Source organism: Lucilia sericata, unplaced genomic scaffold, assembly GCF_015586225.1.
Source record: "Lucilia sericata isolate MDLA Ls3-8-SP2 unplaced genomic scaffold, ASM1558622v1 Contig003579F_arrow, whole genome shotgun sequence".
Taxonomy (NCBI): domain Eukaryota; kingdom Metazoa; phylum Arthropoda; class Insecta; order Diptera; family Calliphoridae; genus Lucilia; species Lucilia sericata.
In genome coordinates, this window is record NW_023996938.1 from 8,097 (window position 1) to 29,391 (window position 21,295).

The 21,295-nt window shown below is 32.9% G+C and overlaps 3 protein-coding genes and 1 pseudogene across 3 annotated transcripts; 2 read left to right on the plus strand and 2 right to left on the minus strand.

Moving 5' to 3' along the window:
* On the plus strand, positions 1-12,520 carry LOC119614882. Its single transcript, XM_037970978.1, is given in 9 exon segments — positions 1-355; positions 3,672-3,780; positions 3,855-4,001; positions 4,065-4,252; positions 8,670-8,779; positions 8,782-8,925; positions 8,988-9,219; positions 11,617-11,748; positions 11,820-12,520. Coding segments are annotated over 9 exon segments (1,371 nt in total). The 5' UTR covers positions 1-272; the 3' UTR covers positions 12,046-12,520.
* A 1,177-nt stretch (positions 12,521-13,697) lies between these two features.
* On the minus strand, positions 13,698-15,059 carry LOC119614883 (60S ribosomal protein L13). Its single transcript, XM_037970979.1, has 4 exons — positions 14,912-15,059; positions 14,345-14,600; positions 13,960-14,265; positions 13,698-13,860 (listed from the first exon to the last, which is right to left on the minus strand). The coding sequence occupies exons 2-4, from the start codon at positions 14,585-14,587 to the stop codon at positions 13,774-13,776; spliced, it is 636 nt and encodes a 211-aa protein (XP_037826907.1). The 5' UTR covers positions 14,588-14,600; positions 14,912-15,059; the 3' UTR covers positions 13,698-13,773.
* A 1,570-nt stretch (positions 15,060-16,629) lies between these two features.
* Positions 16,630-19,623, plus strand: LOC119614885 (annotated as a pseudogene).
* A 313-nt stretch (positions 19,624-19,936) lies between these two features.
* LOC119614881 (methyltransferase-like protein 17, mitochondrial) lies at positions 19,937-21,289 on the minus strand (the record flags this gene model as incomplete). Its single annotated transcript, XM_037970977.1, is given in 5 exon segments — positions 19,937-20,090; positions 20,147-20,433; positions 20,494-20,709; positions 20,772-20,908; positions 20,911-21,289. Coding segments are annotated over 5 exon segments (1,173 nt in total), but the record flags the coding sequence as incomplete, so codon positions are not given.
* Between the last annotated feature and the right edge of the window lie 6 nt (positions 21,290-21,295).

Below are 21,295 nucleotides of genomic sequence, written 5' to 3' on the forward strand. Positions count from 1 at the left end.
TCGTGAAGCTTATGACGTTTAACAACTTACGGCGGAAAACGGTTATTATAGAACGTTGTTTTTGTTATTTACTATAGAGAAACATTGCAGGGGGTTGGTTGGTGGTTAAAGGTGGTTGTTGTCCAAAGGAAACCACAATATACATATATAAATAAAGCAAACTAGAAAATAACAAAACGCAATTTAACTGCTCAAATATTAAGTTATTTTTGATAAAATTAAACAATTAATTAGTTTTTGTGTGTTTATTTGTGTAATTGTAACATAATTTCATGATGGCCGATTCCGGTGGCAGGCAATATCAAAAATTACCTCCCGGATGGGATTGCAAATATGACCAGACGACCGGAAATTGGTAAGTGGTCATTAAAACCCTTTGTTTGTACAAATATTTTCAATATGGCGGACATTAAGTTGTACATTTGACAGAGTGTATGTGTGAGTGCGTGTTAGAAATGAATTTTTATGCCGTTTTAAATTGTTGAATTTTATTCTAACAATTGCATACTTTAAGGCATTTACTTAAATATGGCTAATGTGACGATGACTTTATATTACGTGATTTAACCCTAAAAATTAGGTCGTTTGCAAATAAAAACAAATGTACTACGTACAAGTACTTGTCTCCTTGATACTTTTAAGGCTTTAAGAGGATTTTGTTTTTGTATCTTCTATAACAGAGTTTGTATGTTTGTGTGACGCCATATGTATGTATGTAGTATATTCGTTGGAGTGTGTATATAAGGTTTCTGTATGTTAATTTAAAAATGTTAAACAAATTTCAAAACAAACAAGGACATATGACATTAGACGGGGATCTGGAAGTACATACATACAGCTAAACAAGTACGTACTTGACAAAAATGCTGCTGGTACATTTCTTAAATATAAATTTATATGTCAAATGTTAAACATGTTTTTAAAAACATTAAATGAAATCATAATTCCATATTTGAAATAAATTGAATTTAATTAGTAGATTTTTTACCGAATGCATTAGGTTTAAAAATATTCTAAAACATGAGTAAATTTATTGGGGACAATGACGAGCCGATATTTATAGAATTCGATAGCGTTAAATTTCTTAGAATATAGACAATATTGTGGAATATACTTCTTAATAGAAAGATTTTTAAACCATATCTTACAAATATTTTAAGTCCAGTTCTCAAAGTTATAGTCATTAACTGAAGAAGACCCTTTATTGCACAGTGGTATAGTAAAAATAAAGCGATATAAATCAATTAAGCCTATTTGAATGGAGTACGTAAAGAGGAAGTGTTTTCTAGTTTATGTTTTGAATTTTGAACTTATGAATCCTCTAGGAACGGGATTACGTATATCCAAAATGGGACACCTCGGTTGTATTAAACTTTTAAAACGATCTTAAATCTTTGTTTGTGTTCCGTTTGATTAATAAAGATATAACATCATTTTCCTTGAGGTCCAAATTTAAAATATAAACTCGACAATAAAACTGGATAATATCGGGAATAATTTGACCAACCAATGTAAGATATCATATAATCGGTCGTGTCCAATTATAGGTTAGGTATCGAAGGCAGCTGCTACAAAAGCAGCTCACTTGGGTCCATTTAAGTTGGTCCCGTTGTGTTACCCTAGTGGTAGCAGGAGTGTGTTCAGATGTCACTCTCTGCTTTCAGAACTGAACCACCTGATTTTGGCTTTCCTATACAGTTTATTAAGAACAAGTTTCTTACAGTTCGTAAAAGAGATTCCAGTAAAGGCATTGTGCCAGTTATGGCTAATTCATTAGCTATACAGTTACCCTGAAATTTATCGTGACCAGGGACCCATATTAGTGTTATCCTAGAATGTTTCGGTATCTCGTAGAGTGATACTCGGCATTCTTTGATTAACCTAGATGTCGTGAAGACACCCGTTAGATTTTTGATAGCAGCTTTGTTGTCAGTATATATGTATACATACATATATCCCCCGATATGTGATAGTACCTTAGCCAATTCGCTGCACGTTTGATAGCAGATATTTCTGCCTGAAGAACACTACCGTAGTAAGGCAGTCTGAAGGATGATTTAATACCAAATCCTTCAATAAAGAAACCACTTCTTGGAGCCATCAGTATAAACTCTCGTTGCACCTGGGGGTGGTTGTGTTTCTAATTCGGAATTCCTATGTGGAATCCTGGTGCGAAAGAGATTATCGATGTTAGGCTTCGTAAGGCAATAGTCAACATTTAAATGCAGTGATTCGAAGTGTTTTAAAATTCTAGAGTGCCCGTAATTTCTGTGACCAGACCACGATCAACAGGCATTTTGTCTGATCGCAGAGTTGATGGCAAGTTGGACAGCCATTAAGTCAGCTGGTAACCAGTTTAACATGGTTAGCAGTGCTTTGGTTGGCGTTGCCTTCATTGCTCCTATAATAAGTGAGAAGTATGCTCCACCGCTTGCCACCATACTATAACTCCATAAAACAATATGGGTTTGACTACTGCCTTGAAAATCCAGTTAATACCTTTCGGGTTTATTCCTCACGTTGTACCAACTGCCTTCTTGCAGGTTGTACCAACTGCCTTCTTGCATGTATAGACATTCATCACTGAATTGTATAGAGGGCACTTGCGAACCTGAAGGAAGAGATGAATTAGCTGAACACTTTCCAACAGGACCCGAAGAAGGGTGTTCAACCACTTTTACGGTTTGGACTGAAGCAGCTTTAGAGGTGCCTGCAAAGAAATCCATTGGTGCCTCGCCACTTGGGAATAACTACTAACAGATTTTTATTTCTGGGGTGCCAGACTGACTTCCCGGGTGTGTCAGACTGACTTCCTGCTATGCCGGTAGCTCGCAGACTTTTCTGGCCCGGTGTTGCCGCCTGACTAGCCCTAGTAACAGTCGCATTCGACTCTTCACGGCCCATTACCGACGCCGTGGGAGTAGGATTCCCGGGAATTATGAAGTCCCTGACCGGGTATGTGGGGCATGCTTCTTTCTTTCTTTCCATTTTGTCCTTGTGGACGGGTTGCATTTTCAACCTACTGCTAGGTGAGGTTAAACTGCGGTCCCTACTGGGGAAACAGACGCAGCCCACCAGCCGCCTAATATGGGAAACAGACGCAAGGCAAGGAGCCTTTTCAAGGTCTCTACTGTTTGTAAGATCTAAGTGGCGGTGGATTGTATGGTATATACTGCTGTTTCCAAAAATGTGCTCTGCATTTTCCGGACAAGGTTTTAGGAGAAGGGAGTCCTTGTGACATTTTTATAGATATTGGCAACTATTGGATCGCCAGAATTGGTAATTTGGATGTTATCTCGCTCATCTAAAAGCCTGAGAGCATGGCAGGAATATAGCAAGTAGCTGCTGAGATGACGATTTCGCAGATCTTCCTGGAAATTTATTGTCATGCTGCGTAGTTGATAAGGGGTCTTGCAGAGTTATCTCGCATTTAGTCGTCATATTCTTTAGTCAAGTCCATATTTAGTAACTTAAGGCTGCATTCAATCAGCTCGGCTAAGTAGTCTGTAAGAAATTATCTCATTATTACTGTGTAAATATGGATATCGCTAATTTGCCATAAAACTGACATAACTCTAAAAATATCGTTTCGAGATTTAAATTATAAATCTCCTTTAGAACTTTACAAATTTGTAAAAAGCTTTTATAATTATTTCTATATCTGCTTTCAGTTACTACATAAACTACATAACCAAAGCGATGCAACTTGAAGATCCACGTTCCACACGTTATCGCCCTTTACAAAATGAACGGTGCTCCAATGAATCTATAGCCATGCATGTAAGTAGTTTTTAACCCTATTACAAAGTAACCAATATATTGTTAACATTTTTATTCTAATTTTTCAATTGCAGTCTTTCCATGGACCAGGCGGTTCGCCATATCATGTCTATCCAACTAATAATATGCCTGCAATGCGAGCCTTCCAAACACCAAATTCTAGTCTTCATCATATGTCTACCAGTCCACTGTTGACATCTTCCAGAACACAATTGATCAATGTAAGTTTTAAGAGATCATTTATTTTGATTCAAATTTTGTTATTAAAAAATTATTTTTGCCAGGATATGTCTCCAATACCCGCTCCCAAAACCCAATTTGCTCAAGCTCCTCGTACAGTCAATATGTCGAGACGTTCTACCATACAGGAAACATCTTTTACAAATCAAATTGATACCGATGCGGTGGTTCATAAAATACAAAATATGTTTCCAACAGCTAGTGAAAATCATATACGATTACTTCTGAAAAAGTAAGTTAAATTTTGTGATAAATTTCTGATTAAATTAAATAGCCTTAAAACTAATCTAAACACCCAACTTTAAAATTACTAACTCCAAATAATAACTTTAATTTTCACGCTGCTTTCTTTATGCCTCCACTCTTGTAATTTTTTTGGATAAACTTGTAATTAACCCCACTGCCTTAGATATTATAATCGCGAAGCTGTTGTTATCAGTGCTTTACAAGTAGAAAAACATCCAGTCACTATGCCAGGACCATACGTTACACCACCAGCACAACGTCATTTATTCCACAGCAACTCGGCCATTCATATGACACCACCAGCTCGACGTTTTGATACTGGCTCACATTTACGTGGCCTTGATTACACGTGCTATTCGCGCACGGCCAGTCCAGTACCACCAGGTCGTCTTGGTAGTGTCATTAGTATAAATAGTGGTGGCCACGGTATTATGGGCCATATGGCTGTGCCACCATATCAGGCGTCACCACGTTTTGGTGATCAAATGCGTTGCTCACCGAAACCGCATTCGTCGCCAAAAATGAAATTGAGGTTTGACTTTCGAAGTGTTTTAAGATTTATTTTCAGTTTTGATTATTCTCCTGCGTTCGCCTATATAATATCACAGGACAACAGAATTTGAAACATGTGGAAACCCGGAGAGTATACTTCTCTAAAGGATTTAGCTATATTGACCTTTTTTGGACTTATTTGAGACGTTATAACAGCGTTATAACCTTTGTTTATAAAATCTGTCAAATCATCTGAGAGTCTAATCTGTTTATATAAAATAAAGGTTTAGCCAGATTCGGATTCAACACTGTTCAATCTTTAAGAAAAGTATACTTTTTCTTTCTGGGTTGAAAACTTTGTTGGCCTGTGTATTTAGTTGATTTTATATTTATTTATAAGTTTTAACATTATTTTTTATTATAACGCCAAATTTATAATCCAACTGATTTTTATATATCTTAAGTGTAGAAACAAGACGACAACGACTTTAACAACTGAGATCTGATCTGAATTCGAAATATATTGAAACAAACAGTTTAATTAATTCTACATCAGAGTTTATATCTTTTAAATATTGAATAAAGCAAAATTGGTAAAAACCTTAGAATAGATCGCCTATCCGCTTTCTAAACTAAATATGCCCTAAATGAAGGGACTTATAAATTTAGTCTACGAAAACGTTAAAAATTATTGAATAAAAATAGCTGAAACCGTTAAAAAGTTTTAAAAGAATATATGCAGCAATGAACGGTTAAAAAGTTTTGAATCAAAATATTTGAAAATCGTTGCTCCAATACTCCAAGCACTGTACTAATATTACACCAGAGGTAAAAACTTATGAGGATTAAATATTCCGAAACCAGACGTATAAAATTCAGTACTTTGATATTTTTTTCAGTACTTTTTGATATCGAAAAATTCCGCAATAGTACCCCACGACATTTCCGATACTTTTTTTAACTTATAAGCCTTTCATCCACATAGCAATCAATAAACCAGTCTGTATTCTATTCTATAGTCTAGTCTATAATCTGGTCTATAGTCTAGTATATAGTCTAGTTTATAATCTACTCTATAGTCTAGTCTATTAGTCTATAGTCTAGTCTATAGTCTAGTCTATAGTCTAGTCTATAGTCTAGTCTATAGTCTAGTCTATAGTCTAGTCTATAATCTAGTCTATAGTCTAGTCTATAGTCTAGTCTATGTATAGTATAGTCTAGTCTATAGTCTAGTCTATAGTCTAGTCTATAGTCTAGTCTATAGTCTAGTCTATAGTCTAGTCTATAGTCTAGTCTATAGTCTAGTCTATAGTCTAGTCTATAGTCTAGTCTATAGTCTAGTCTATAGTCTAGTCTATAGTCTAGTCTATAGTCTAGTCTATAGTCTAGTCTATAGTCTAGTCTATAGTCTAGTCTATAGTCTAGTCTATAGTCTAGTCTATAGTCTAGTCTATAGTCTAGTCTATAGTCTAGTCTATAGTCTAGTCTATAGTCTAGTCTATAGTCTAGTCTATAGTCTAGTTATAGTCTAGTCTATAGTCTAGTCTATAGTCTAGTCTATAGTCTAGTCTATAGTCTAGTCTATAGTCTAGTCTATAGTCTAGTCTATAGTCTAGTCTATAGTCTAGTCTATAGTCTAGTCTATAGTCTAGTCTATAGTCTAGTCTATAGTCTAGTCTATAGTCTAGTCTATAGTCTAGTCTATAGTCTAGTCTATAGTCTAGTCTATAGTCTAGTCTATAGTCTAGTCTATGTCAGTCTAGTCTATAGTCTATGTCTAGTCTAGTCTAGTCTATAGTCTAGTCTATAGTCTAGTCTATAGTTAGTCTATAGTCTAGTCTATAGTCTAGTCTAATAGTCTAGTCTATAAGTCTAGTCTATAGTCTAGTCTATAGTCTAGTCTATAGTCTAGTCTAGTATAGTCTAGTCATAGTCTAGTCTATAGTCTAGTCTATAGTCTAGTCTATAGTCTAGTCTATAGTCTAGTCTATAGTCTAGTCTGATAGTCTAAGTCTATAGTCTAGTCTATAGTCTAGTCATAGTCTAGTCTATAGTCTAGTCTATAGTCTAGTCTATAGTCTAGTCTATAGTCTAGTCTATAGTCTAGTCTATAGTCTAGTATCTAGTCTATAGTATAGTCTATAGTCTAGTCTATAGTCTAGTCTATAGTCTAGTCTATAGTCTGTCTATAGTCTAGTCTATAGTCTAGTCTATAGTCTAGTCTATAGTCTAGTCTATAGTCTAGTCTATAGTCTAGTCTATAGTCTAGTCTATAGTCTAGTCTATAGTCTAGTCTATAGTCTAGTCTATAGTCTAGTCTATAGTCTAGTCTATAGTCTAGTCTATAGTCTAGTCTATAGTCTAGTCTATAGTCTAGTCTATAGTCTAGTCTATAGTCTAGTCTATAGTCTAGTCTATAGTCTAGTCTATAGTCTAGTCTATAGTCTAGTCTATAGTCTAGTCTATAGTCTAGTCTAATCTAGTCTATAGTCTAGTCTATAGTCTAGTCTATAGTCTAGTCTATAGTCTAGTCTATAGTCTAGTCTATAGTCTAGTCTATAGTCTAGTCTATAGTCTAGTCTATAGTCTAGTCTATAGTCTAGTCTATAGTCTAGTCTATAGTCTAGTCTATAGTCTAGTCTATAGTCTAGTCTATAGTCTAGTCTATAGTCTAGTCTATAGTCTAGTCTATAGTCTAGTCTATAGTCTAGTCTATAGTCTAGTCTAGTCTATAGTCTAGTCTATAGTCTAGTCTATAGTCTAGTCTATAGTCTAGTCTATAGTCTAGTCTATAGTCTAGTCTATAGTCTAGTCTATAGTCTAGTCTATAGTCTAGTCTATAGTCTAGTCTATAGTCTATAGTCTAGTCTATAGTCTAGTCTATAGTCTAGTCTATAATCTTGTCTATAGTCTAGTCTATAGTCTAGTCTATAGTCTAGTCTATAGTCTAGTCTATAGTCTAGTCTATAGTCTAGTCTATAGTCTAGTCTATAGTCTAGTCTATAGTCTAGTCTATAGTCTAGTCTATAGTCTAGTCTATAGTCTAGTCTATAGGTTAGTCTATTGGCTAGTCTATAGTCTAGTCTATAGTCTAGTCTATAGTCTATAGTCTAGTCTATAGTCTAGTCTATAGTCTAGTCTATAGTCTAGTCTATAGTCCAGTCTATAGTCTAGTCTATAGTCTAGTCTATAGTCTAGTCTATAGTCTAGTCTATAGTCTAGTCTATAGTCTAGTCTATAGTCTAGTCTATAGTCTAGTCTATAGTCTAGTCTATAGTCTAGTCTATAGTCTAGTCTATAGTCTAGTCTATAGTCTAGTCTATAGTCTAGTCTATAGTCTAGTCTATAGTATAGTCTAAAGTCTAGTCTATTGTCTAGTCTATAGTCTAGTCAATAGTCTAGTCTATAGTCAAGTCTATAGTCGAATCTATAGTCTAATCTATAGTCTAGTCTATAGTCAAGTCTATAGTCTAATCTATAGTCTAGTCTATAGTCTAGTCTATAGTCTAATCTATAGTCTAGTCTATAGTCTAGTCTATAGTCTATAATCTAGTCTATAGTCTAGTATTTAGTTAGTCTATAGTCTAGCGAAAAATTAGTTTAGTACTTTAATGTCTAAAAAGTACTATTTTGTTAAAAGTTGCCTGACTGATATGTCATCTTCTGAAGGTGACCTTATAAGGCAACTAGAGTCGAATATGGCCCGATAATTTATGCAATATAATGAATTGTCTCATCAGTAAATTCCCTAAAAAGAATTTGGTTTACGTGGTAGTTCACTACACGCGAACTGTCAAGTAGAATCAAAGAGACTCCGTTTTGACCAAAAAGAATTTACAAGTCGTCGTTATTTTGTTTCTACACTAATTATATGAAATATTTCTAATCAGAGATCTCTAATTTTTCTTCAGATATATGAAAACTATATTCCCCAAAGCCGATGAAACTTTATTACTGGATGTTTTAGCAAATGCCGATAATAATGTACAAAAGGCTTCGGAAAAATTGATTTCATTAGGTTATATAAAAAAGATTTTGCTCCTCCACCAAAACTTACCAATCGACCACATAATGAAATGAACGGTGGTGTTAAACCAACAATTGAAGATGAAATTAAAATTATACCATTACGTCCGAAAGAGTATACTGAGGAAGAAAAAGAGGCCAGTAAGTAAAAATTTAATAATAAATTTTTAAAAATAGTTAAAATTTGTTTAATAAATTTACAGTCAAACTTCATCTTAAGGAAAAATATCCACAAATAGTTGATCATATATTGGTAATGGCTTTGGAATCGGTTAACTATGCTGAAGATCGGGCTATGCAAATATTACAAATAGTTAAGGAGGAGGAAGAACAGCAAAAACTCCAAAAGACCCCAAAGCTAGCACACACAACAACTTTGGAATATAAACAAGAGGAACTTGACGGCTTAGGCAATATATCGGGTCGTGTTAGTAGGTAAGATGTGATAATTATTAACAAAAATTACACTTATAGCTAACTATATATGTAACTGATCATCATACATAACATTTTTCCATAAAGCTTTCCATTTTTTGTTTATTTTTGGAAAACTTATTTATTTTGCTTTAACCTTTAATTCATTATACTCGTATTGCTTTATTTTTACAATAAAAATGTTATTAACAAAACAAAAATAGCAAACCCTTAACCTCAATCTTAAAATCAAGCGAAGCCAATTTACGCAAAGAAATTGTAATCAACGTAAACCCGGCACTTAAAGACGATAAAACGGATACAACGAATATTGATAATATTAACGATAACGAATACATAATACCATCTGTAAGCTCAACTTTGAAACTCTCATCGGTTACCATGTCCACAAAAAGTATTTTAGATCGTTATCGTACAAATAATAAAATAAGCGCTAATGATTTTATACGTGGAACTTATCCAGTAACAGCTATACTTTGGGATAAATTATCCCTACATTCTCGAGATAAATCCGATACGTTAAAGTATGACATTTGAATTTCTTTCAGTAACTTTTATTTAAATTTTTTTGTTTTAAATGTATGTATTTTATTAAATGTATTTTAAATGCACCTTATTTTTTAAATTTTAAAATTATATCTTTATAAAAACGTAGAAGTTTTTAAAATTTAAAATATTAAGGTCCTAAGTTTTAAAATTTTTAATCGGTTTATTGTAAATTTATTAAAATATCAGGTTTAAAAGTTTATATACACATTAGTAGCCATTTAAATTATAATAAATATATAGAAAATTATATATATTTTTTATTATAAAAGATTTATAGTTGCCCTAAGAGTTTACAAAATTATACTAATCAGGAATATATAGTAGAAAAAATTTAACTTAATTTAATTACATATTTTAAAAGTTATATTAAAAGTTCACAGTTAAAAAATAGTTAATATTATATGTATATCATTAAAAATCTTAAACTTAATATTGTATTTTTTCGTATATTTTATGATTTATAAATATCAACATATTTGCATGCTTTTTTCACTTCATTGACTCATTAGATCATTTTAAATAATATATATGGATCGTAATATTTTATAATTATGTCGTATACATATCGTAATCATTGGATCCAATATTAAATTTAGTTAAGTCAGACTATTTGCAAAACCAAATTTTAAAAATATGATCTTTGAGATTTTTTATTACATTGATCATATTTAACGGATAAGACAACGTTTGAAAGGACTGTGCTCCTCCTCTTTGAATGTAATAATGAGATGTATTAGTAATAGATAGATAGATAGATAGATAGATAGATAGATAGATAGATAGATAGATAGATAGATAGATAGATAGATAGATAGATAGATAGATAGATAGATAGATAGATAGATAGATAGATAGATAGATAGATAGATAGATAGAATAGATAGATAGATAGATAGATAGATAGATAGATAGATAGATAGATAGATAGATAGATAGATAGATAGATAGATAGATAGATAGATAGATAGATAGATAGATAGATAGATAGATAGATAGATAGATAGATAGATAGATAGATAGATAGATAGATAGATAGATAGATAGATAGATAGATAGATAGATAGATAGATAGATAGATAGATAGATAGATAGATAGATAGATAGATAGATAGATAGATAGATAGATAGATAGATTAGATAGATAGATAGATAGATAGATAGATAGATAGATAGATAGATAGATAGATAGATAGATAGATAGATAGATAGATAGATAGATAGATAGATAGATAGATAGATAGATAGATAGATAGATAGATAGATAGATAGATAGATAGATAGATAGATAGATAGATAGATAGATAGATAGATAGATAGATAGATAGATAGATAGATAGATAGATAGATAGATAGATAGATAGATAGATAGATAGATAGATAGATAGATAGATAGATAGATAGATAGATAGATAGATAGATAGATTGACGACTACTTTGTAATCAACAATATTGCCCTTCTTCTTATTAAAAATGGGAAGAGGCTGATGATAACAGTAAATTTCTGTTCAAAAATAAAAAATTGTTTTCCACATTACATATGGAGCTTTCAGCAAAACCTCCAATTCTAAAAATCGAAAACCTCCTCTGAAAATCGTTAACATTTATTAAAATATCTCGTGGTAAATGAGGTCACAGTGGGTACATGTTGGTAAGCGAGAGTATCATAAGAAATTACTACGAAAGGGGAATAACTTTTAGTTAATTGATGTAAAATGTTTACGATTTGTATACGAACGACATTTACAAAATAAAATTATACAGTAAATTATGTATAAAATGTATAAAAAATATTTCTATGAACTAATTCTACTAAATATGCCTTTTAAACTAAAAAATCACCAAACACAGGCACTCACATCGAGATCAAACAGATGCCGCCACAGACAAACTATGTAAGGATTTCAAATCTTTAATGGGTCGTATACAGACAAATGGTCCCAATGCCAGTTTAGCAAAAGGAGCAAATGAAGGTTTATTGTTGTAAGTGTATTGCATATAAATTTATATTTGATGAACAATATAATATTGGTTTGTTTATAATTCTTTTTCAGAGCCGATTATGTCACCTGGAATGGTGCAAATCCTGACTTTTGTCAAGGTCAAAGAAATCTTGCCAATGGCGCCGATTCTACCATGCGCACGGAACGTGCTTATAAAGCCTATGGTCATAATGCAGATTTATGTAAAGGACCTCAATCAAGTTTGGCCAAGGGTAGTATTTATACGCAACAAAATCCTGCTAACGCCAATAAATCAATCGATATTATATGCAATTAGTTTTTTAATTGTAACATAAACGAATTTATGTATAATTTTTTCTTTCCAAAAAAATAATAATGAGAAAAACTTTTAAGAATTTGTGCCAAAAATATCAATACTTTATGCTTCTTACTTATAAATTCCGTCTTATTATTAAATAAAATTAAACGAAAATACATACATAATAATTATGTACAGAAATTTGTTTAAAATGTTTTCTTACTTTTTTATTTGTTTTGCGTTTTTGTCGGTAAATACTATCTTAACAATTTATTCCTACCATACCTACATTTAGTCATTTTTGTTTAACAATATATACAGTCCTTTTGATATATGTACGTCCATACAGCCACGCAAGTATTACAGAGAAGATATTGACTACTGCACTCCACAGAAATTTCGGTTATACAACCTTCGAAAACTGTGCAGCGAAGGAATACTACTCCCGGAGAACTCTTTCTGTTTACACTGACCTTTTCCAAAAAAAGGGGAAAGAGTGGGAAACGGCATTTTCATCCTTGAATTTGGGATCAGGATAAGTTTTAGAATACAGAATGAATGTAGTCCTATGCAGGCTAAAATATCAGCCATAATAAGAGCAAATTATACCGATGGCCAAACTGCTATCAAATCTCTGATTGGTGTATAAATTACATCCATGCTAGTCCAGGAATACTGGGCTTCCTTAAATAGAATAGCGAGACATTCAATAGACGTGATCAAATGGGTACGTACGGTAATTTGATTGGTAACTGTGTGGCTGATGAATTAGCGCAAATAGACGCCTCAATGTCCGTTAGGAACATAGATATCTTTTGTAACATTCCGTTAAAAACATGCAAACAACAACTGGATAAAAAAAATTTATGAAGACAATATGGCACAACGAGCCAACTTGCACTATTGCCAGAATGATATGACCAAATTTAGATAGTAAATGCACGCCATATCTCCTTCAATTTTGTCGTCTTAATCTCAGCAATCTAGCTGCTGTCATCGCAGGACACTGTTTATTTGGGAACCATGTAAGAAAACTTGGCCTACCCTACGACTTCTGCAGGTGCCAGGACGACGAAGAATCCGTAGAACATCATCTCTCCCATTGCCTGCTTTAGCAGACATTTGCTTCGATATTCGAATTTTCGACGACCAGTCAGAAATCTCCAGTAACAATTAATTCTTAACTCACACAGCACTAACCAATGGTACTTATATTATGTTAAATTAACTGATGCACCAAAGGCAATTTAAAAAAGGAATACGTAAAACATCGAAGAAAATTTTTAAGTGATTAATTTTTACAAAAAATTTACAAATAAAAAATCGAAAAATATCCAAAATTCTGCATAAAATTATCTTCTTTAACGGTGGTAGTTACAATTATAAACAATTCTCAATTTCACTTTAGAACCGGAAGTAATTTTGAATATAGCCCCTTGATAATCGTTTTATCAACAAAATATTTACATGATCTATATCACGGTAAACATACAGCATAGAAATATCTCGATTATAACCAAATCCAATTAGAATCTTGTGTACGCTTATGAAAATACCGAAATTTTTTCTATTACATGCCAGAAACTGTCTTATTTAACCCTAATACCTTCTTATAACATCATTAGACATGGTGGTCAAAATCTTTCTATATTTACAAAAACAACACACAATTTAAATGTAAAAAAATTTACACATATACTATTTTTTTATTATAAAACTATAGTTTTATTAAACACCATTACTAATTTACTTCTTCTTGGCATTTTCTTCATTTTCAGCGTTTTCACGGGCTTGCTTGGCACGGATGCCAACAAGACGAGCATCAGAACGAGCCTAAAATAGAAAAAAGTAAACAAAATTAATGAAATTGTCCCAACATTTAGTTTAAAGAAAAATAGTAATATGTTAAAAAAAAAGCAGGGCCATCCATACCTTGCGCAAAGTAGCGAAAGCCTTGAATTTCTTCTCGTCCTTGGTAACTTCACGGAATTCAATGGTGGGTTCTTCCTTCTTAATAGGCATAACCTTGCCCTTAAGTTGGGTAGCCAACTTGCATTCTTCAAGAGAAGATTCACCCTTGCGGATCTTCTTCTCGTTGATGGGGAAGAGAATCAATTTGCTCTTGTATTCCTTCAAGCGTTGGATGTTGCGTTGACGGGATTCGATGGATTTGTTCTTGCGTCTGCGATCAACAGCGATGCCAACAGTTTTGGCAAAACCAGCAGTAAGACCGGCACCCTAAAGAGACAAACAAAAATATTTAATGTTTACATCTTGCTGGTTGGGGGGAAAAGTGTGTCAATATTTAGACACCTACCTTCAATTCTTCCAAAGTGAAACCGCGACCAGCACGCAACTTGGTGTGATAACGGATGGTGGGGCATCTGACTACGGGACGGAGGGGACCAGCAGCGGGACGGGGGAAGACTTCCTTGGCTTTCTTAATGCGGTTATTGCGCCTGCGGATCTTGCGGGCGGGTTGGTTGAACCAGGTCTTAACATGACGTTGCCACCACTTGTGGAAGTGAGCATTTGGAATCATATTATTTCCCTTACCCATTTTGTTGTTTAGTCTGCAATAGTTATAAACAAAAATACGCACTGATTAATAACGTTACAATACAAATTCACTTAATAGGAACACATTTACGTTTATTCTCCATATAACCACAAAAAAACAAAATAATTTTCGTTCAAACACCACGTGGTTGTCTCATGAAATTTTAACACAAATTTTCATTTTTCTTTACTAAAATCCATTATGTTTTATGCTTAGTTTATTAGTAGGCACTTCTTTCATTTAATTTCATTGAAATTTCAACCAAAACTTTTTTAATTTTTACATATTTTTTAAAAAAATCACCAGCAGAAATTTTTTACAAACCTTTTCTTCCCAACAACGAATCAAAAAGGAAAAGTGCAGCCAACTTAGCAATGTCGAAAAAACATTTTTCGAATAACAGTCGATTATTTTCGAACTTAACATACAACCCTGTGTAGGTATAGGGTACGAAAAATGCAACTATGTAAGTAACCGATAACTAAAGTTTTTTGAAAAAAATAACTAGTAGATTCATGAATTTTTAACAAAAATGTATTTTAAAATAAAATTTACTGTTAGTCAGTGCCTGTGTTCTGTAACTTTCGAATCGACAAAAACATCGGGTGAACACACGTAATTCAAATATGTTTTGGTTCAATTTAAAAATTATCTGAATCATAGAACTAACAAGGGAGAGACTCTTTCAATGTTTTTTCTCGACTCGAAAACTACAGAGCACAGGCACAGAATAAATCGAATTTAGTCGAAAAATCATAATTTTTCAGAATACGAAGATTTTCGGCTATTTACATGTACACAACACGATCATAGACGAATTTGCCAACAAGAGCATAAAAATACAAACATTCATTTCTGGGGGACTATGTTCTAAAATATGTATATATAAATTGACTGTCGAACTAGTTAGAGTACAATATTCGGAATCTGAATCTGTGAGAAACTATAATTGTGTATCCGAAGTCGTTAGTTACAAAGCGCCACTTTAATTATATATAAAGTAAAAACCTGAATCTATGTGATAAAAGTTAATGAAAATTCTTGCAGAAACCCTGAATTGTTACAAATTAATATATATAACGATATTTCAATCTAGCACAATTATACCAGAGTGATAAAGGCATTTATTTAGAGAATAAATTCCTATACAAACAATTTTTGGATTTAACGAAAGGGCCTGAAAATATATCTGTCGTTATACTGGGCTTTTCCTGTATTGTTAAAAGTCGAATGATCCGTTTGGATTATTGCATTGGCAATATCAACATTATTTATAATTTTGTTTACATTTTTATTACTTATTGCTATTTTGTATTTATAAAGAAAGATTTATTATTAAAAATTGCAAAAGTAAATACAATTCTCATACATAAGTAGGGTTCTATAGTTGAAACGAAAAGTCGACTTTTCGACTTTTTGCATTTAGTTAAAAGTCGACTTTTCGACCTTTCGACTTTTTCCATTTTATGAAAAGTCGATTTTTCGACTTTTCGACCTTTTTCATTTATTTAAAAGTCGACTTTTAGACTTTTCGACTTTTAGTATTTTATAAATGGTCGACTTTTCGACCTTTCGACTTTTTCCGACTTTTCGACTTTTTCCGACTTTTCGACTTTTTCCGACTTTTTTCGACTTTTCGACTTTTTTTCGACTTTTTCCGACTTTTTTCGACTTTCCGACTTTTCGACTTTTATTTACAAAGTCGACTTTTCGACTTTTTTCATAGACGATAGTCGAGTTATCGACTTTTTTGGAACAAAATAGTCGACTTCGACTTTTCGACTTTTTTCGACAAAAGTCGATTGTTCGATTATTCGAAAGTCGATTTATAGAACCCTATACATAAGTACATTAATTCAGGACTTTTCGAATTATTACAAAAGTGTTTCTAAACCACAGTACTAAAATCTATGTTATGAAAATATGAGCCTTTTTCATTTTAGTGCTTTTCAACCCTGAACAAGTTGACAGCCCTGTCGATATTGATAAAATTCGATGACGCGATTGCAGACGAAAAGAAAATTATCTATTTTTTATAAAAAAAATTTGTGTTGACAGTTTTAAAAACAGTAAAACGAAAACATAAATATTGTGGAAAAAATGTCGGATCCTTTGCAAGATCCTCCGGTGACCCCACATATAGCACAGCTAAAATTTGCTAAATTACACAGTCCCAAAATGAAAAGTGTGTACTGGCGTCATTTTGGATTTCCGACAAATGAAGACAACTGCATAATAACAAAACAAAATGTAGTTTGCCTTATTTGTCATAAGGTTTTAACTAATCACGGCAATACCACCAATCTACGTGCTCATCTGCAATATCGTCACAAGGAGGTTTTCAATCAAATCATACAAGACAACGGAATACAGGTGCCACCGCGTAAGCCACAAACAAAAATGTCACTTAATGGCAGTGGGGCGGGCGGCATGAAAATCAAACGTGAACCGGTCGATAAGAAACGAAAATTAAAGTTGAATATCATAACTCGATGATGCAGCAGCATGACACCTATTCGAATGATGCCTCTGTAAGCGGCAACGATGACCATTCGATATTGTATGAAACCGTGGTGCCGATGACTTATGAAGACGATGACATAGTGGACAGTAATCATTTTACAAAAATCGAAGTTAGCAGTGCCAACGATGTCAAACCAACTTGTAGTGATTTGCTACAGGTGGGTGGCAGTAGTAGTAATCGTAATGTGGAACGGAAATATCGCATTAGTACTGTCAATAATATGTCCACAGATTTGGCAACAATAGATAATTATCAATTGCAAGAGGCGCTAACAAATCTGGTGGTCGATGACTTACGAAATGTGGAGAGTTTATTTGATGCCAGCATGTCGAAATTTATTCGAACTATATGTGGTAATGTGTCCATACCTTCAGCGAAAAAGGTAAGTAAAGACGGTTTGCAAATGTTTAAAAAAATTGTCAAATTTTATGAAATCCTATTCCAGATAGAATTGTATATAAAAGAATTGCACAGTGATAAATATACCACTCTAACGGATCAAATAAAGTTCATTCACAAATTAAACCCTATTCATTGGGTTTCGAACTTTGGTCTAATGTGGAACAGAAAAACTTTCTATCAATATTTTTTAACTATACCACAGATGCACCCGCTTATAATTTGGTAAATCAGATCTATTGTACCATAGAATATACTAAATTTACCGCAATTGATACAATATTTGAAGAGTTTAATTTACAAAATTGTACAGCGGCCATAATAAATTGTGATGATGATTATTTAAAGCATTTTCTGGACGGAAAAGGTAAGATTGAGTTTAGTTGTAATATTCGAAAAGTTAAAAAACCAATTTTTTTGCAGATATACCCATTATCTACTCGTATGATACAATTGTTAATCATTGTATTAAAAATGTTATAGCATTACCAGCTGTAAGCCTCTATTATTGAGGAAATCAAAGATACTATAATGCGTTATAATGTGGAAATTAACTCCAAGGTAGTATTAATCTTCTTTTTTGATTGTTTTGTTGTTATTTTTGTCAATTTTAGGAAGTTGAAATTCCCCCCCTAAATGATGACTTCCCATGGACTTATTATGAGTTACTAAAGTTTTTTGCGGAAACTTTATTTTGGCCTGAGGAATTAGAAGTTTTAGTAGCCTCGGCTAAAGGTCTTTATGATATACTAAGTACACTTTCTGTAAGTGGATTAAAACGAAAACTATTTTTTTATTTATTGCTTATTATTAATATAAATTGGTTTGATTTTAGGTGACTTTGGATACATTAAAGGGTGAAGATATACCACTGAGTAGTATGTTGTCACCGATTACATCTAAGGTTTTAACGAAAAAGCTGGCCATACATGAAAGTGATGACAATTTTGTGGAAATTATTAAAAACACCATCAGTAATACACTTCATAAATTGTGAGTATTTAAGTATTAAAGCTAAATGTTAAACACAGGCCAACAAATGTTTAAGCCAAAGACTACAACTGACATCAGAATTTACTCATTACATTAGGTATTCGAGATGTTGTTTCATAAGCATTCAAAAACCCCCCTTTGTGGTAATATTTTAGATGTTATAACAGACCAAAGGCAACATCGTTTATAAATGGCATCTGAAAGTCTAATCTGCCGACATTAAAATAAAGCTCTCATCTCTATTATATCTGCTTCCTTCTTCGAGATATCTTAACTTAAAGTTTCAGATAGCATAAAATAATTTTATAAACAAGGGTATCACTGTCATATAACGTCTCAACTAATGCCAAAAATGGGGTTTTTTCAATCTTTATGACACGATATCTCGAAAACTCGGATTCAGATCAATCTTGTAGTAAGGACTACACACTTTGGTCTCTGGGTTAACAATTGGCAAACATTTTAAGCACGTTTTTTTAATCATCATAACCAACTACTGGCCATCTTCTTTATTTTCAGGGTCTTATCGGATAATCACTTAACCATTTCAGCATATTAGATCCTAGATTTCATCGTTTAATAAACATCAACAATTTAAATAATTGCATTAAAATTTTAACCAGCAAATACGATAAGATTACAGAATCACAAGGTATATCGCCAAGTATTTCTTCACCCAGATCCACACAAATCGAGTAAAATCTACAAATACCAATAATGCAGTAAAAAAATCTAGTATGTTTACTTACTTCACAATCGTTAAAAGCAAACACTTATAAAATTTCTACTTTTCCTACAGATTTAGAATTATTTTTCGATTTAACTGAAACTCCAGTGGAACAGCCAGTCACGACCTTGCCCAATAGTGTAGAAAACGACTTGAAACGTTATCGCACCGATGTCTACTGCAGCCTCGATGAATCGCCCTTTTTGTGGTGGAATCGTATGGGTCATATGTATGGCTCTTTAAAAACATTTAGCCCATCAGTATCAATGTGTGCCATGTGTGGTTAATATGAACTATAGGAAAAATATAAAAGAACAAATTTTTAGACAGTCAAAACGTTACATGTTAACTGGCAATCTTATAGATGCCATATTATTTTTGCATTATAATTGAGTAGTAAACATTTAATATATTATTAGATATTTTTCTTATGTTAAGAATTTTTAGTTTTAAGTTTGTTTTTGACCATTTGAATGAGGAATACATGCTAACAAATACATATGATTAGTTTATGTACGGCTGCTTATTAGTATGTATGATGGTTTCTTAGTTTTAATACAGATATTGTCCATATTTTTAAATAAAAATTCTAATTAAATTTGAAGAAAAATATATCATTTCTTAATAAAATAAATTTCTTAGTTTATTATTTACAGGATCAAAATATTAATTAACAACATTCTTATAACTACTTTAACTTAGTCTATTATTCTTCTTTTAAAGGTTGTTGTGGCACAGTCTCAGGATTTGTATTAGTTACAGTTTTAGCTTTTGTCTTAGTCATGGTTTCGAAAGGTTCACCAATAGTTATAGGCAAACGATCACCCCAACGACCAGCTTTGGCACATCTATAGGCGGGTCTGTAATATTAAAAATATTATTAATGAACATGATTTCCTAGAATAATTCCACTAACCTGCCATGTTTAGATTCGGTAAATATAATTTCTTGTAATTTGCCCTCTGACGTGCACATTCTGCAAATGGCATGTTTCGAACGTAATAGTGTAGGACGTACTATTCTCGGCCATGCTCTTGTACTATCTTCTGGTAGTCCTTTTTTAAGTATCACATAACTAAATCTGGCTGTTGCTGTACGTTTGCTATTTTTGTTTAAATTTGTTGGCACAAAATTAATTTCGAAATTACAGGGAGTACGATCTTCCGGATTCGAAAGGCGCGGACAAATGTTGTCGTGTGGACACTAGAAGTTAAAACAGTAACATTTACATATTTGTTTCACTATTAGGAATTTTCTACTTACCGGTGCAAAAACATGACCCACTAAACTATGCTCTTCAAAGGATAAAACCAAATCTCTGGCCTCATTTACCAATTGGGAACCACGTCTTGTGCCCTCTTCTACTATAATCATATAACCATCACATTTCTTCCACAAATTTAATATCACACTTAAACGGTTTTCTGAGCTGGCTAATTCGAACAAGGAATGGGAGCATATAACTAAATCATACTTGGTCTGCAAAAGAATAAAATAAAAACATTAAATTCTTTATTAAAAAGCCTACAAACTTTACTTACTTCTAATCCGGGCAAAAACTGACGATAGAAAACATTTTTCAAAGTCATTTGTTGATTTTCATTGCCATCCCTTAAAATTAATTCGGATAATTCATTCATATGCCTGGAACTGTCAACATTGAAATATTCGAATATGGATCTTTCCATAGGCTACTACTGGCCCACATACCGGTGCCCACACCCGAACCAAAATCAAAATAACTTTGTGGCTTAAATTCCGAATCACGTGTCTTGATTTCCTGTAATATGCGCATTAAGACACCATACTCATGTGCCCCTCTGGCCACTGCATACACCAGTGCTTCATATTCTCCATACTGTACCGGTTTCCAGGCAAATGTTCGTTCCCTTAAACGTCTTTGCAATAATTGTTCTCTTCGCTGTTCCCATTGTTTACGTTCCTGTTCGCTGAGATTTCCCATTTGTTCTAGCGGCATTATAGTTTCTATCTCCTCCATAATCTTTTTCACTTTTACATTAATTTCCTCTGCTTCTGCTGGTGGATGACGGGATGCTATGAATTG

Bases quoted from the DNA above. Each gene is read 5' to 3' on its own strand.
- LOC119614883 (XM_037970979.1), bottom strand. From the start codon at position 14,587: ATGGGTAAGGGAAATAATATGATTCCAAATGCTCACTTCCACAAGTGG. The intron at 14,266-14,344 runs GTAGGTGTCTAA...TTGTCTCTTTAG, and splicing joins TCACTTTGGAAGAATTGAAG to GGTGCCGGTCTTACTGCTGG. The intron at 13,861-13,959 runs GTATGGATGGCC...TTTCTATTTTAG, and splicing joins CTTTCGCTACTTTGCGCAAG to GCTCGTTCTGATGCTCGTCT.